The 17,828-nt window shown below is 33.2% G+C and overlaps 1 protein-coding gene across 4 annotated transcripts; it reads right to left on the reverse strand.

Moving 5' to 3' along the window:
* Positions 1-1,404: 1,404 nt before the first annotated feature.
* LOC138318798 (uncharacterized) lies at positions 1,405-17,777 on the reverse strand. 4 transcript variants are annotated; one of them, XM_069261497.1, is made up of 2 exons: positions 17,640-17,777; positions 1,405-7,644 (listed from the first exon to the last, which is right to left on the reverse strand). In XM_069261497.1, the coding sequence occupies exons 1-2, from the start codon at positions 17,647-17,649 to the stop codon at positions 6,059-6,061; spliced, it is 1,596 nt and encodes a 531-aa protein (XP_069117598.1). In that variant the 5' UTR covers positions 17,650-17,777; the 3' UTR covers positions 1,405-6,058. The 4 variants fall into 4 exon arrangements, with proteins under 4 accessions (XP_069117598.1, XP_069117599.1, XP_069117601.1 ...); XM_069261498.1 differs by lacking the exon at positions 17,640-17,777 and adding an exon at positions 12,840-12,915; XM_069261500.1 differs by lacking the exon at positions 17,640-17,777 and adding an exon at positions 11,715-12,026.
* Positions 17,778-17,828: the final 51 nt, after the last annotated feature.

Below are 17,828 nucleotides of genomic sequence, written 5' to 3' on the forward strand. Positions count from 1 at the left end.
AATCCAAGATGGTGGTCTGTCAGCCATCTTGTTGACCAATTGCTCCAAAAAATTATTATGCAAATCTTGGGTCTATGTGGACCCTATACATATGAAATTTGAGAATGAGACCTTCAGTACTTTCTGAGAAATTGCAATTTTCAACTATCAAAATCTGAGATAGTGGCTGGTCGGCCATCTTGTTGACAGATCGTTCTCAAAATACAATATGCACAACTAGCTAGGGTCCTAGGGTAACCTACATATGAAATTTGAGATAGATCCCTTTAGAACTTTCTGAGAAATAACGGTAACAAGCTTCAACCACTGAAATCCAAGGTGGCCATTTTGTTACCAGATTGGTCTAAAGTGCAATATACACAACTAAGGCTCTAGGGGAACCTACATATGAAATTTGATATATGTATAGGTACTCCTAGGACCCTAATTGTGCATATTTCATTTTGGGACAGATCGGTCGACGAGTTGGCCGCCATCTTGAATTTTGATAGTTAAAGTTTGTTACTTCTCACCAAGTATTAAAGGGATCTTTCTCAAATTTTATATGTATGTTCCCCTAGGGATTTTAATAGCTAGAGTTTGTTACCGCTATTTCTCAGAAAGAACTGAAGGGATATTTCTCAAATTTCATATGTTGGTTCCCCTAGGACCCTAGTTGCGCACATAGTATTTTGGGACCAATCAACAAGATGGCCGACCGGTCGCCATCTTGGATTTTGGTACTTGAAGTTTTTTACCACTATTTCTCAGAAAAGTATTCAAGGGATTTCTCTCAAATTTCATGTAGGTTTCCCTTGGGCCCTAGTTGTGAATATTGCATTTTGGGACTGATTGGTCAACAAGATGGCAGGCAAGCCACCTCTTGGATTTTGATTGTTGAAGTTTGAAAAGCAGAGAAAAGGTCCATCTTTAAATCATCAGACAAAGATTTAACTTTGGTGGGAACCAAGATCCCCTCTGGGATCTAGTTATTTTCCAGAAACGGTTTAAATAAAATTGCTCATCAAGGACTAGTATAGTCGACTAAACCTGCCTTCATTTTTTTTTTTTTTAATAAATATTACCGGTAAGGAAAAAAAGAAGCCTAATATTATAGGCATGAGTGGAGTAATAATTCACCTATTCCGTCTTTGAATATTACAGAGTTATCTCCCTGGCGGGTAGGTATCGATTGTTACGTCATTATTTTGTGAGTGCAATTCACGTCCTTTTCTCCGAAACGTATGACGTTACGCTCGCAAACACATGACGTCACAATCAATACCTACCCGCAAGTGCAGATAACTCTGTAATATGCAAATTCGGAATAGTTGCTTTTGGGGCATTTGCTATAAATGTGATCAATCCTTCAGGTAGTGTTATTAGAAATTGATATGGAGCAAACAAACAACAAAGTTTCTTCAATACTTTTCATTGCTGTAATTTAATATTTTCATCAACATATACAACAATTTTAATCAAGATAAACACACAAAGACAATAATAACAATTGGATTAAAGAGGACAAACATGCAAAAGTGCTATTCATTTCATTCTATAAACAACCAGTGCAAATGTGTCCAATTACAACACAGTATTGCTATTATTCACCGACAGGTGTCCATTTTTAATAAATACATTTTTAACATATCATTCAATTGCATCTCTTAAATAAGATAAATAAGCCACATAACATCACAACTTACCCCAACTAGATAGAGTATTAACATGTACAGTTTAAACGTCTTTCAGAACTTTTGTCATTTGTTAATAATTTACAATTTGCGTACACATTGTGGATGAATAAAATCCCTATTTACACAGAGAGGCATACTTGTTTTTGATTAATTCATGGTTTTATCACATAAAGCTTGTAATGCAAGACATGTTATACAACCAATCTTCGTGTAACTTACTTTTTTTGTCTTTTGATAAATGGAAAGAAAATGCAGACAAAAAAAACCAAAAAAAAACCATCATTTAGTCGATACGGAACAGCAAAATTGAAATTCATTACCAAAAGTTATAATTGATGTATAATCCTCTATGTGAATAACTATGGTAGTAGGATGAAATAAATAATGATAATATCATATGTAATTAATACATGACTGCAGCGTTAGTTTCTTTACAGAAAGTTGTTAAACATGAAATCACTAGACATGTCATTACAAAAATACCCCGCTACTACACTATATATTTATATATCAAAACGGTATGGGATCCGACAGGACAAGACAGGATAAATGTGTGTCACACGGATATATAACATATATATGTATGCCCCTCTCCTTACCGTAATCATCAGACAAAACTAATTATATATATAATGTCATAGAGTGATCACATACCATTCTTTTTGTAATAGCATGTCCTCCCAAAACTAATCACAACAATTTACCTCAAAACTGACATCAGATATATATTTTGTTCATGTATAATATGTTTTAAGTTTGCAAAGAAAATTATTAAAATTGTAAATTTTAAATCTTGTGTCCAACATTTTAGTATAACTAGAACCAAATTGTACAGATAACCGTTAGATACATATTTCTTCTTTCTTAAAAATTGTAACAAGTATGACATTTCATTCATGTTTTCACTGTATATTGCACAAATCAAAGAACCAAACTCTATCATATTCAAAAGCACCACTATATATTGCAAAGACAAAGTTGTGGGTATCTTTCGGTAATAATTATAATGAGGGTATATAAATATTTCTAAGAGAATAAAATAACAATTAACCTATGCTGTTCTAGGAAGGGAAACAAATTAGTCTTCTAACAAATATATATACGCATACAATTACCTAAGACAAATGATCATGCATCTAATAGCTATAGGTATAGTTTATTTTAATATCCTAGATGTTTGTGCAGATTTTATAGAAAATCAAATCCACCTGAACATAACAACAGGAAAAGCATGCCATAGCACCACCATTTTTATACTTAATTAAAATATTAATTAAGTATCTGACCACACAAAATAAGAAATATCAGATCATAAATGTATGTTTACAATATAACAATTACAATGTGGATATATTGTGATCATGATCTATTTTCATGTCATGATGTACATGTACTTTGAAAATGGCACAGAGAACTTAAAATAGTATCTTAAACATGTACATGTATGTATACATATATATATGTAATACAAGATTACAAAAAAGAAATCGACAGCACTTTATGAATTGAAAACCTGGTAAATCGATCATAACTTAAAGATGCTCCACCGCCGACAAATGGAATTTTTCTCTATCAAAAACAGGAACAGGCGATTTAGTCTTTTTCTTAAATTACAAAAGTTATTTACTTTACACCATTACCACCATTGAAAAGTTTCAGCTTCTAATTTTACTTCAAGATAAAAATACTAAAAATAATTAATTGCATCCCGAAAAAATTACATGGCACTATGTCATGTATGGAATGAAGTACTTATTGCACATTCACCAAAAGCAAAATAAATTATTTTATATAAATTTTTGTGTTAATTACTAATTAGACATTTATATACAAGATTAAACACCAATTATTGTTAAAATGATGAGTATCGTTTATGCTCTGTCAGCGGTGGAGCATCTTTAATTATATATTTATGTAAGATTACAATAGCATGTACCTAATTGATCACTGTGCATGGTGATGTGAAGGATATGGAAACATGTACTAGAAATATTCCACTTTTGCATATTACTGCTTGCCATATTATAGTAGTAAGATATTGGCCATTACCATTGTAACTAATGTGCAAAAACAATGCAGTGTTTCTGAAAACAAATATCAGATAATTTGGTAATATGCAAATACAGAATATTAGTGTTGAAATAGTTTTCAGTTATAAGCTGCCTACATATTTTATTTCATTAAGTGCTTTTACAACCAACTCCAACAACACTTTGACTTTACAGTTAAAGAAAGCAACACAAATTTTACATGATAAAAATAACATGTACTGAAAATATTTATAAAAATCTATAAATATTCAGAATTTAATTGATGTAATGTATAATCACCCATATCTGAACTGAAATATAATTTTACTTGAATATAACCTGTACTTTATCCCCCCCTCCCAAACAAAGCACTTTATTCCCCCCCCCCCCCAAACAAAGCCTTTTCAATCAGCTATAGGGCTATCAGCTGTCTTATTAGTGACTCATATTAGTGAGCAAATATTTGCTCAAAATAAAGTGATTCACACATTTTTTTTTATAAAAAACTTCATTTTAATGACCAAGGGCTTGCTCATATTCTGTATTTACATATTACAGAGTTATCTGTCCTTGCCAGTTGGAATTGATTGTGACAGGGTGTGTTTGTGAGTATAACCTCATGTTTTTCACAGAAAACAACATGAGTTTCACTCACAAAATAATGGCGTCACTATGGATTTGTACCAACATGCAAAGACAAAATAGGAGTTTGCAGATAACAGTTTTTATAACGTTATAAATATGGATAGACTCCAGCCCTTGATACACTCTCCCTTAAAAAGTGTTACGCAATGTGGACATTTTTGCCTTTTTAAAGTTTCATTAAAATTTCTTACTTAGCGATACATGAAGAACACATCAACAAGTGCAAATATCAACTGCCAACAGTTGACTAATTAAGCAAAAATATCCACACCCAAACATCAATGTCTACAGTACATACAATCCTACACAATGATTGCCTGACCAATTTTTTCTAATTGAACTTAAGCTTTCTATTACACAAACAAACAATATACCAAATATGCTATTAAATTTAGAACAAACATATTATTTTGAACAATTCGAATTTTCTAAAATGCCTAAACTTAATGATTACTGTGATTATGTGATATTCAAATTGCAGGAGTTCAACGAGACTTGCCACCATCTTATAAAATATTATCAACAACTCATAAGGGTGTGGAGGCTAGTCTAGATTTCGACAGTTACTTTAGTGAAAGATACAATACACCACATTTTTGTATGAAAAGGCAATACTCTCATAAAAATCTTACAATTTCCTTAACTTTAAGATGTAAGATGATTTTATTGATTTTGAAGATAGGTATACATTACCTGTTCAAAGAGGTAGCACTTTGATTTATATGGGTGTACACATGTTTGTCAGAGGAACCATTACAGATGATAAATGATATACACTAGGCGCAAGTGCAATACACAATAATCATTTTAAATTATTTCAAGAAGTCTCTGAATTGTGTTGCTCAAAGGCTCACTTTCTCAGGAGAAAGATTTTTTGCATTTTATATGTTGGTAAGAACAATCTACCGGTAAACAAACATTTACTCATGAACTACATCATGGGATATTTCGCAAGTGAACAACTTGTGACGTGAAAATAATAGCATTCATCTTTCTGCACTAGCACATGTGTTCTGACAGTATCACAAGACAGAAATACACAAGTATCCAAATGCTCGTTTTGTTTTATAACATCATTAAAAAGGTACAATTCAATTTCCTTTGTCAATCTGATTAAAGTACAGATCCTTATTATCACTACGCTGGATAAAAGGATCTGAGAAAATCCCATTAGGGGTCCTGTCTAGGTGACCTTTGGAAATTGCCAATGAAATTGCTGCTGGCAAAATTTTGACAGAGTGATTTTCCAGGGCCAAAAAAGTTTGAAAATCTGTCAGAGAATTATTTCCGTGTATATAGTCATCTCGCCCAAAGAGCACAACAAAGCTAATCATATTTGTATGTTGGGGCGAAATGGCGTTGTCAATTGATATAGCAACATGCAGAAAATGCATTTGATCTGAATAACACGTGGTATAAAGGTCATCCGAACATAACCCTTAATGGGATGTTCGATTTCTCAGATCCTCTATTGAACAGAGTGGTTATAAGGATCTGTATTTCAATCAGATTGTTTCCTTTTGTTAGCACATAATTACAAATGTACACACAAGGAAACAAATAACTTCAATAATATAATAATAATTCAAATATTTGAATATTAAATAATATAAAGTTTATTACTAACCCTGTCATCAGCTATATATATGCGACATTGTGTCTAGTGGATGTTATTTCCATGCCCACTCTCTGGTCTCTCAACATCGGCTAGGAAGCCATATCAAATCTCCGCACACGAACCTTCTGCTTGTAGTGATAGTATAGGAGATATTCCTTGAGAGATCGGGGAAGTGGCAGATTATGAACTCCATCATATGTTGTATTGTCACAGATACTAGACCGACACATGTGCTGGAGAGAGAATGTAAAGTTCCTGTGAAGAGGAGAGGTTAGCATTGGCTCAAAGAACATGCAGCAGCTTGGATCTTTGTAATGTTCAATAAGACCACAAACTGTATCTGAAGCAAACACACCTGGGTCATGAGAATCAAAACTGAATTTGTGATTCCATTGTTCAATTCTGGCATGTAGAGACCGTCCATAACGCCTAAAACTAACGGAGAAGAGAAATTCCTCCTGTGCACTATCTCGTAATAGAAATGTCCCCTCTGGCTTGTTCTCAAGTAGTTTTTCAGCCTGGTAGCGGTCCATGACACCCCAGTAGAAACTACACTTAGTGATCTGTAAGATGTCTGGCACCAGGCAGTGCATGTAGTCCACTTGAGAGTGAGCACCGTAGTGACGACCAAGAAGTGGGACGCGTGGGACAGTGGGTGTAGGAGATGGAGGTGCCTGCACTAGGTGGATACGCGTCGGACTCCCTCCGCCTACCTCACTTGCCCCAAACTGTGGAACCAAAATGTTTTGTCGCAATTCTATCCCTTCCTTCATTTCTCTTGCTCTCTCAGCGATTCTCCTCTCGTCCACATCTTCTGTGGGGTACAACTCATCAAAGTTGATGGAGTTTAGGGGCCTGAACATAACAAATACCTCCGAGGTGGTTCGCTGCAAATCTGGAGCACTGAACCTTTGAGCCCTACCGCGGGGTACCCGACTCGTGTCTGTCATAAGTCTCTCGGGTACTAGATTCTCAGTCATCAGATCCTCAGGAAGAAAGCCTCCCTCAGCTCCAGCCACGTGGCTACCTGACCTGTAATCATCCTCTGTTATACTAATAGTGTCTGCTGAGGATGGCTCAATTTCTTCAAAAGTTATTTCCCCTTTTGAACTTTCAAGAGTCCTCCTGTATGATGTACACATAATGCTATCATTGGATTTGGCCCCTTGCACTAACTCCTGGTCTGACGTATTTAATCTCGAGCTTTTGGATATTAATTTGCCTCTGAATTTAATTGTCCAAAACTTTTTTCTCATATTCTTTTCCTGCATATCACATTTTTTCCTTCTTGAATTTACAATTCTTCGAGTTGAAGACTTTTTTGACATGTTTCTTTCAACACTCATGTCCGACATTAAATCTACCATTTCGTCTGAATCTGACAGGTCAGTCATTTCACTCTCTTCCTTTTCGCAAGAAGATTGCTCTACAAAATCTGTTATACTATTAAGTGATATTTGACTTCCACAACAAAAGAACGGCCGAACAGCAGACCTGTGCATTCTGTGATGAGTGAGGGCATTGATAGAGAATGCAGACTTTGGACTGCGCTTAGTGCTGACAGAGTTCCCTTCTCCTGGCTTTTCAGTACAACTCTGAACCATTGTCCTCTTGTGTTGAAGATCTGACTCATCCAAACTCAATTCCTCTTTTACAATTTTATCTGTATCATCATCTGAAACAGACAAACAGGTATAACTATAAATATCAAAGTAGGTATTAACTAATCATCAACATCATCCAGCAAGATTTATAAAAGAATTACCTCTAGTGAATACTGTAACTTCATAGAGAATGTGGAATATAGCTGGGATACACAGACATGGGTACACATATGCTAGCACAGCACACACTCATCATGTTTATATAGATGCTAGACACACAAAGGCAGAAGACAAGTGACATATGTTTTATATACAACCAATCAACTTTGATGTCTAGACAACTCTTTAAACATCAAATAAATCCCAACCTCTTTTATAATCAACATTATGTGAAATTAGCATAGCTAATGGTATACATATATAATGATTAAATACACTATAACAGACTTATACCCAGAAAAACACAGCCTTTGTCATAAAATAATGTTAACATAATTAATGAAAAAGACCATTTTCTTTTGTCTTATGTAAAAAATGGCATGTAGGGATCAGGAAAAGGTTGTGTGAGTCTGTCTGTAGGGGTGATGTATTGATGCTATTTATACATTTAACAGCCTTCATCTTTGGATCAAAACTTGTAGTTCCACTGAACACTGATGAAGATAAAATTCTTGCACACTATCATCATCACCTTGTGACTTTAAATAGTGAACAAGATATACATATTTAGTATACTATGCCTGTGAAAGATTATACAGATGTTTTTATTTAAGCATTGATGTCACTATTTTTTAATTTCATCAGGGTATACTGTGAAAGAAATTTTGTTTGCACGTAGAGGATTCTCACAAAAGTTTGCAAACAAAATTTATCTCATAACCCGATGAAGTTCAAAAATAGTGACATCATGCCAATAATTAATTTTGCAGATTACTTGATGATATAAAATATATTTAAACATACGATTCCATTGATTTTCCAATGGATTATTTTTTCTATATCAATACACAATGTTGACGTCTCTATTGTTACATCATGATAACGTTGGGTTTTCGCACCATTCTCGGATTTTATTTTTCATAGTATATGAAGAAAAAGTATCAGCCAATCAGAAAGTCAGATTTAGTATGAAAAAAAAAACATTAATTATATTCTTATATTAACAACTAATCAAATGTATTTTAGTACAACATTTTTTTGTTTATGTCCTTTGCATTCTCTTAAACTTCACATTTTTACTTTATTTGTTAAAGGTGATCATACAGTTAATTACTTTTAAATTTTCTTTAAATATTTTGATAAAACATCATTTATTAAAGTAGCTGCTATTTTTATTACATACATTTTTTCTTGTCATCAAATGATAAATACAATGTAATTGATATATCAATATATTAGAGTTCTCCCCTTAGTGAAGACCTTATAAATTAAGCACGTTTGAAATAATCATTATCAATAAAGGAGACAAGATTCAATGACATGACTATTGTGCACTGTACATGTTCTGTAATGAGAGTTAGTGAATTACATAATCATTGCCAAATAATGGAAATAAAGCAGGACAGGACGGATGTGGTTAACAATATTAAATAACATATATGCCCCAAGCCCACCTATATTTCATGAGTATAAATCAAGCTCATGGGCCTTTATTTATATAACTGGACCTAGCTGTATGTCAAATTGTCTTTACAATCACCTCTGTATAAAGACCACCTGCTGTATAAAACCACTATCTCTGGGTACCAACAAATGGTCAATTTTAACACCATATGACCATGACCTAAGCATAAATACCACTTGCCTATAAAGACATTTTTTTCTTTCTTAATCCCATAGATAGACTTATAGACAGACTGAATCTAATAACACCGCACTGTACATCAACTTAATGTGATTCAAGTTCTTGACAAGCCTTATATAGGATGAAATTTTTAGATATGTGCAAATGACATAAGACAACTATAAGAAGAATGAGAACCTGAAGACAATTTCTATCTTACAGGTGTATAAAGCATCTTACAGGTGTATAAAGCAATGTTAACCATTAATGATTTACCAATGCATTATTAGTCTGAAATAAAACCAACCACAGCAACATGTTTTAAATAAGTGGCAATTTTTCTTTGATTCTAAAGTTATTTATGCTTCTTCTTAACCATCCTTCCTGGACTTTATGACAAAATAAAGAACAGATGGTAGAAAAATACACGCAAATGTAATAAAAAAAATCTTAAGCTCTGCAGCTGTCCAAGTCATAACATTTCAAGTATTATATTAACACAAGAACAGATGGATACAAAATGTAAATGGTAGGCTATAGCTATGTACAGTCAAGCATTCTCCAAAGAAGACTGCAAATTGCCGAAATGTATACATTATTTAGTACCAGTATGTTGTACAAATGTATGTGTTTATTAGCAAATATGTACCATGGTAGCTAGTTTGTCTGCTAGATAAAACTATCGGGTAATCAAAATCCAACATTCTGATTTTTTTGTCAGTAAACTGATAATGGTGTATTTTTTATTATACTTGCATTCATATATAATTCTACCTCTAATTCATTTCTAACACTGCAATTAAAAGTTACTCATAAAAATAAGAAAGATTAATTCTTTGTTTGGTATTCTTAATTCTTTGAATAGAGTTTTCCTTTTCTTTTATACAATTTTCCTAATGAAAAACTATTGTCTGATGACTTACTTTTTAGACATTTCTGTTTGACATTGCCTCTGTAATCAAGCTGTTGACTGCTTTACTATCAATATGTTTCTACTCGACACTGTGCTGTGAACTTAATTTGCAGGCTACACTTCCATCACATAATGTACTGTAATGACTACACTGCTACCCCACACAAACAAAGAATTCCAAGCGGAAATCATTTTGACGAAAACCTCCAACACCGGAAATGAGAGCTTGAGGAATTAGGCAGTAACATCTGTGGGTTATTTGTATACATACAGTATGATAGGGACAGACATCATTTATAATTGGTACTTATAATTATGTCAGATGGAAAAGTCCTGTTGGCAACGCTTTCCCTTAATTATCACATTAGTTTGCACAATATAAAGATATTTTTGCTACTTTTTTATAACAAGAGTAAGATCACAGGAGTTTGATGTTCTGTCCATAATATATAGTATAAATATATAAAAAAAATACCCCTATATACTTTATATAGTATATATAGGGGTATTTTATATATATATATACTATGTATTATTGACAAAACGTCAAACTCCTGTGGTAAGATATTCTAGATATGTAATGTACATCAAAACATGCCCCCTCCCTCATACAAATACCTATAATAAATGTTCATCAGATAAAAGTAAGGTCTCAGACTACATGTATCACAGGAGATTTACAAGGTATTCATTTTTACTGCTGTGTTTACTTCAATTCCCCCAATCATAATTAAATATATAATTGAGTTTTTGTAGTTACTGTATGTGATAAGATAACACATCAATGCTAGGTGAATGTAATTGCATCCAAATATCGGTATGACTATAACACAGACAGAAATTGAACATTCTAACAACATTAACTATATCTAGCATCAATATCAGTAGCACAATTGTGTCAAGATTCATTCCTCATGAACTGTATAAAACATGAAAATATTAATACATGTATATCAATGTTCATTATGAATATTCTAAGCAGATATCAATGTTCATAAATATTTCAAAGCAGAAACATATAATATATTTTTCTGTTCTAAGTCATAGTCAATGTATAGTGTACGAAGGTAGATTTAAATACATGCATTGAAGTAGAAACACAACGATGAAACAATTCACCATAATTACTAGAAATTGAAGGTCACAACTTTACTGACATGAAATACATGATCGTATTTGGTAAATTCACTACTATTATATATATATATAGACTATTATAATAAATATGAAGAAAAATCCTTACGGACGAAATCTATAAGAAATAAAAACAATAACGACTGACTAGTGAGCGTTTTCGTCCCATTCAAGGGAGCTCTTCAGACTCTGAATGGGGCAAAGCGCTCACTTGTCAGTCATTATTGTTTTTATAGACTATTATATACATCCGTATATAGTATAATGAATCAGAATTCTGTGGGTGGTAAAGGAAAACAGGTAAAACTTACATGGAGCCTGATGTCGATTAACACATATCACATAGGAGTCAGGAATGATTTTCTTTAAATTATATATAATCCTGTAGAATGAATTATCTGGCACTTATCACAAATAGAAACCCAATCCTGTCCAGTCTGGAGTTCTACCAACTATGGTATATCCTATCACCCTCAGCAGCCGTCCCTGTCCCATTGATCCCTGGCTGTACAGATGGTTGGGAGTGGGCTGGCAGGCTGTGTGGGCGGACTACTGGATGAGATCTATTGATTATAGAGCCTGTGGTAACAGTCATACTCCAGGTGTTGATAAATAATACAACACACAGGAATTCCATTGACTAGCATTGAACAGGTAATAATGGTATTATAATGTGTTTTACCACTAGAAAATAGTACAAGGCCACACATTGTTTTTATAGTACTGGCCAATCCCATTTTCCTGATTTCATCAGGCCATAATTCACATACCATATTCAAATCAATAAATAAATGATCATGGGCGCTCAAAAAAGAAAGAAATGAAAAAATAAAAGGGCGCTTAATAGAAACAAATTTGGTACATAACATCAAAGAACAAATAGCACAAACTATTACTTAACGAAATGTCAAATTATGTTATGTTAATTAAGACTATTAATTCATGTCAAAACAAAATTAGGTATAAAAATATCAACTGTTATCAGAGAATTAGCTAAAGGTTTATTTTGACAATCAAAAAAGTACAAATTGGTACTTCAAACTGACTCAAAGAAATTTTTTACACGGGATCTATAAAATTTATATACAGTTAAACCTGCCTTAGCAACCACCTCTGCATAAAGACCACCTGCTTAATAAGACCACTTTTCTAGGGTCCCAAATGACCAATTTCAACACAATTCAATTTGGGTATGAAGAGTACCTGGTTATAAAGACCATTCGGGTGAAAAAGTTGTAAAGTCTAGATATGAAACATGATATTAAAATGCAGTAAAAATACTGCATGTTTAATTTCTAGAATAAAAATCAAAGCTTGAGCTGAATAAAATTGTAAGGTTTATCCCAAGAATATTGTACTACCCGTAATGTCAACTCTTCAACTTAGTCCTTGATCAAAACATTTCCCCCAGTATTCAAATTTAAAGTATTACTTACCAACAGGAATGGACAAATTTGAGAGTGAGACAGGAGCTATATACCATCAACAGAGCTACAACTAGTACCACTGAAATTGTTTGTATGCTATCTCTATATAGGGTGTGTGTTTACAATTTGCCTGGACTTCCGGCTAAGTATCCCCCCCCTGAGGAGGAGAGTGAGTGAGGGATGGTACTTGGTGAACACATGTAATCAGCATGGCTGTTGTGTTAATAATATCACATATTGCATCATCACCACGCAAAATGGTGAGTTTTTTTTTTATATACACTGGTATATATTTCTTCCTTACTACTAATACAAAATATGTACTATCAAAAGCAATAGCAAATTTATAGAGGCAAATGTATTCTCAGTAACTACAACATTTACATAAAAGGCTGAAAATTTAAAGTAAATTGCATTAAAACAATAGTCTATTACTGCATATGTATACTGGGTATTTTAGGTATCTATATGTCAAATAATGATCAATTATTATTAATTAACCTACCAGTATTTTGAGGTTATGCACCTCTAAAAGAAAGGAAAGTATATTACATTATCAAATATGCAAATTGTATGATGTATTTCACCAGTTAACAAACTGAATTCCATTGTCATTATACCCTGAAAACCATGGAAGTGCACAACCTTTAATTATTTATTCGTAGAACAATTTGACACCTGCCTTTGTTTACACTTGCATTAACACTCCGGTGTCTGTAAATGATTACAGACTACCAGGAGATAACACATTTCCGCCATGTTTCCATGAAATAATGAAGGAATGCCACATTAATATTGCTATTTTCACTGCCAGAACAATAAGTCCTGCTCAGGAAAGGATGGGCAATGTACAGCAAATGGAACTAATACACACATACAAGGTAATCACCCACAAACAATAATTACCTTTATTCGGAGAGGATAGGATTGGCTTCAAACGATAATGCTCCTTTCATATGCATTACTAAAAGTACCATCATGAAAATTTAATTTGTAACAAGAAACCATTGGTTCTACATTACATTGCATTGCCTTTGCAAATGTGAATTGCCTTTTTGCCAAACATCAAAGTGAAATGGATATCATAACAGCTTAAATAATAATCCTTTGTTATTCCCACAGAAATTCTAAATTATAAATTGACATAAAAACTGATCAAACTTTTAAAAAACACATATACCAGATCTAGAGTAGGTTTCAATCATTTTATTAGTGTTCATGGGGGTAGGTCTTTTTAGTTTTCTAATTAGTCACAGTGTCCTCTCCTAAACCTTTGAAAGCATTTTCATTTCAGAGCAGAGGATCTGTGAACATGCATGCATAAATCAAGAATTGAGAGCTGAATATCAGACAGGAACCTGATCATTAATGATATATAACTATCATACAACAAAAAAGTATCTATTTTTCAGCTACATGTAGAGAGACCTTGACAGAAAATTGTGATTTTGATCTTTTCATTTGATTTATTTCTCAATTTTAATTGTTTTATTCATCTGAAGTTCACAACTAATATGGACATTATTTAACCAGGTTTTAATATCTAAGATTTAAGGATGATTTTTTTCAGTTCCAGCTCATTCCCAATAGCAAAGCTTAGCATCTATTGCTTCCAATTCAAGCCAAATGAACCAATGACCCTAGACTACCCAATCATCAATTACCATTGGGCTACATATATGTACCTGGTAACCTCAACCAAGGTCCATTGTCCATATACATTTTGTATATCATATAAAATGCTTTCTATCACAATATATCGTGTTATTCCACTCTCAGGCCATTATATATACATATAGAATAAATTGATGTAGTATAAGATATGTCCTTGCTATGGAATAAGATATGAAAAGCAAATATCAAAACAAATCTGCCTTCCCTAGCACTTTTGAAGCTACTGCTGCTCTTCAGGGGTTGCTAGGTGTAAGGTGTTGAATAAATATATCGATATTCCACTAGTGGAATAATATGTTCCGGTCTTTTGATTGTTTTTAATTGTTATAACATCAAATATTGAAAAACTTCATGTTGCTGTACTCCGGTCACTGCTTGCAGAACAAACTGCTGTTGAAACCAGATGTGTGACAGCAGTATCGGAATCTTTCATGTTTTCTAGCTGTATATATAGTGATCATGATGGTCAATTGGTTGGAAATCATAATTGATTATTGCTTGACATTGGTTAGGCCTTACCAACTGACTATTCGATTATTAATTGGATACATCACTATCAGTACAAATCACACATAGTATGACCTTTAAATTCAGTTTTTAATTATGATTAAAAGTTACTATGATCACCATATTTATATATATCTAAAACTCATACTTTCAAACGCAAGTATAAGTACACATCGTCTGACCGGTCCCTGAATCGTACACACTATCAAACATTTTCGTTCAAAATTTAAATTGTCACAAGTACCGGACCGGGTATCTTCAATCAGGACTCGGGCACTTCGTGTAAATACTCTGTAATTACTATGTTAATTTTAAATACTATACATATATAATTATAATATAAGCCAGTGGATGACTAGGATGTGTAAGATGAAAAAAAAATTCATTGAAACTAACATATGATATTATTATATGCCTTCACACTCTGTCATGTTCTTACAATTGTTTTTGTACCATTTCCGACAAAGTCAGCAAATGGCAACTGTCATATCCAAATTGGATTTAATAGGAGGGCCTTTAACATCAATCTTATAGAAACCGAAGTGTTTCTATAAGTTTCCATACCGTTGATTTTGTTTTAACCCCTGGATGAGAACATATATCTCCTGCACACGTGTGTCATCAGGACTCGTCATTTTTGTTGTTGATTAGAGTGGTCTCCCCTGCAGCGCATTCGATGAGAAAATAAAGGTGCATTGGACTAGGCATTTTTTGCTAAAGCTTGTGTCTTTTGTAACTTTTCAAAAAGAACTCAACCGTGTGAAATAATTTCCATATTCAACAACAACCACTCGTCATGTAATTATATCCTCTCCATATATATATATATATATATAATATATATATTATATATGTGATATATTACAGTTGCTATTGTTGATATTACATTTTGCTTACACCAATCTATATGAAGAAAATCTTCTTTTTTTAAACTAATATCCCAATCATTTAATAAAACCTTGTTATATTGCACAGTAAATATGACACGCTTAATTAGTTAAAGGGGTTTTACTAATGTAGTATGATTTCAAATGTCAATTTTTGAGGAAATGTAGTAGCGCCTTTATTAGCAAATGTCTTAAAGATGCTCCACCGCTGACAAATGGTATTTTTTCTCTATCAATAACAGGAGCAGGCGATTTAGTATTTTTCTTCAGTTACAAAAGTTACTTACTTTACACAATTTCCATCATTGAAAAGTTTGAGCTTCTAATTTTATTTCTAGATAAAAACACCAAATGTAATTATTTGCATCCAGAAAAAATTCCGTTGCACTATGTCTTATGTGGAATGCAGTACTGATTGCGCATGCACCGAAAGCAAAATAAATTATTTCAAATTAATTTTTGTGTTAATTACATATATATATACACGATTAAACACCAATTATTGTTCAAATGATGGGTATCGTTTATGGTCTGTCGGCGGTGGAGCATCTTTAAAGTGCATATATAGTCGGGCAATGAAAAACCAGTATAAATGCGTTCATTGGCCTTCCAAAAGGCCTTATATATCAAAATGACAATCAAGTTGTGCTTAGGTTGTCCAGTTTAGACCATTGATATTATGGAAAAGCCCCATGTAAATTTAACACTGTTCTAAAAAATAAATTATGAAAGCGAGGCTGCGAGGGAATGTCAACACAGAGATAGGCAGCTGGGAGGATATTTTAGGATTCCTTTAAAGTGAATAGTCGGGCAAAGAAAACCAGTCTAAATGCGTTCATTGGCCTTCCAAAAGTTCTCACATATTAATGCGACGGTCAAGGTCTGCTTACGTTTCCCAGTTCTGACCATTGAAATAAAGAAAAGGTGAAAACATTGAAAGCGAGGCTGCGTGGAAATGTAACCACGGGCATAGTCAGCCGGGAGGACGTTTTAGGATTCCTGTATTTTAAATTAATTTCTACATGCGCAGACAGCTTTTGACGAGAAAGTTTATTTTTCTATTCCATAAGAAATTATTCTGGATACATTCACACCATTTTTACCGACTTTATATAGCCATCCTTGCCCGACTGTTCACTTTAATATACAAAATAATTTATTTGGGTGCAGAGCAATTTTGAAGGGAAATTTTATTCTTTTATTTCATAAGAAATATACCGGATATATAAACATAATTTTAACAGATTTTAGCCTTCCTTTGCCTGATCTTTACGAAAATTCCTTTGCCTGATCTTTACGAAAATTTAGAGATCACATGCATTATCAGAGTCAAACAAATACTGGTACAATTCTTTTAGGTTTCTAACAGATCTTAATCTGTCAGATAGACAGAACACTTTGGACTTGTGTTACCCTGTTTTTCACATACTATATACATGTACATATGTATACAATATAGCCTAAGTGTAGACTGGATTACATTTCTACATATTACACAAACATGTATAGATCCTTTTGTGGAATTCCTGTGATAGTGGAAAATACAACAAAAATATCGGAAGATAACCACCAACATGGACTTGCTTATCTGTACTGAGTGATGTTGATGTTTTCAGTTTTGACAATCACAATGGCAGAAACTTGAAACGGGTCATATTTACAACAGTATTACACTATTTATCTTATCATAATGGTCAACTAAGTGTAATGGATATATTTTGTGTGGTTGTCTCATAATTACCTGAAGGCATGATTGTTGTTTAACCGGTTTCTTCACCGAAATCCGTATTTTCCTGCTGCCATTCCTGGATGGTAAACCAGTGCAATTTTATGAATGAAAATGGCAGGAAACGAGGATGTGTGTAGGCGGATATGTGACGTCACGATATATATTTTTGTATGCCCAAATTATTTTATGCTGCAAATAAAA

This window comes from Argopecten irradians, chromosome 3, assembly GCF_041381155.1.
Source record: "Argopecten irradians isolate NY chromosome 3, Ai_NY, whole genome shotgun sequence".
Taxonomy (NCBI): Eukaryota; Metazoa; Mollusca; class Bivalvia; order Pectinida; family Pectinidae; genus Argopecten; species Argopecten irradians.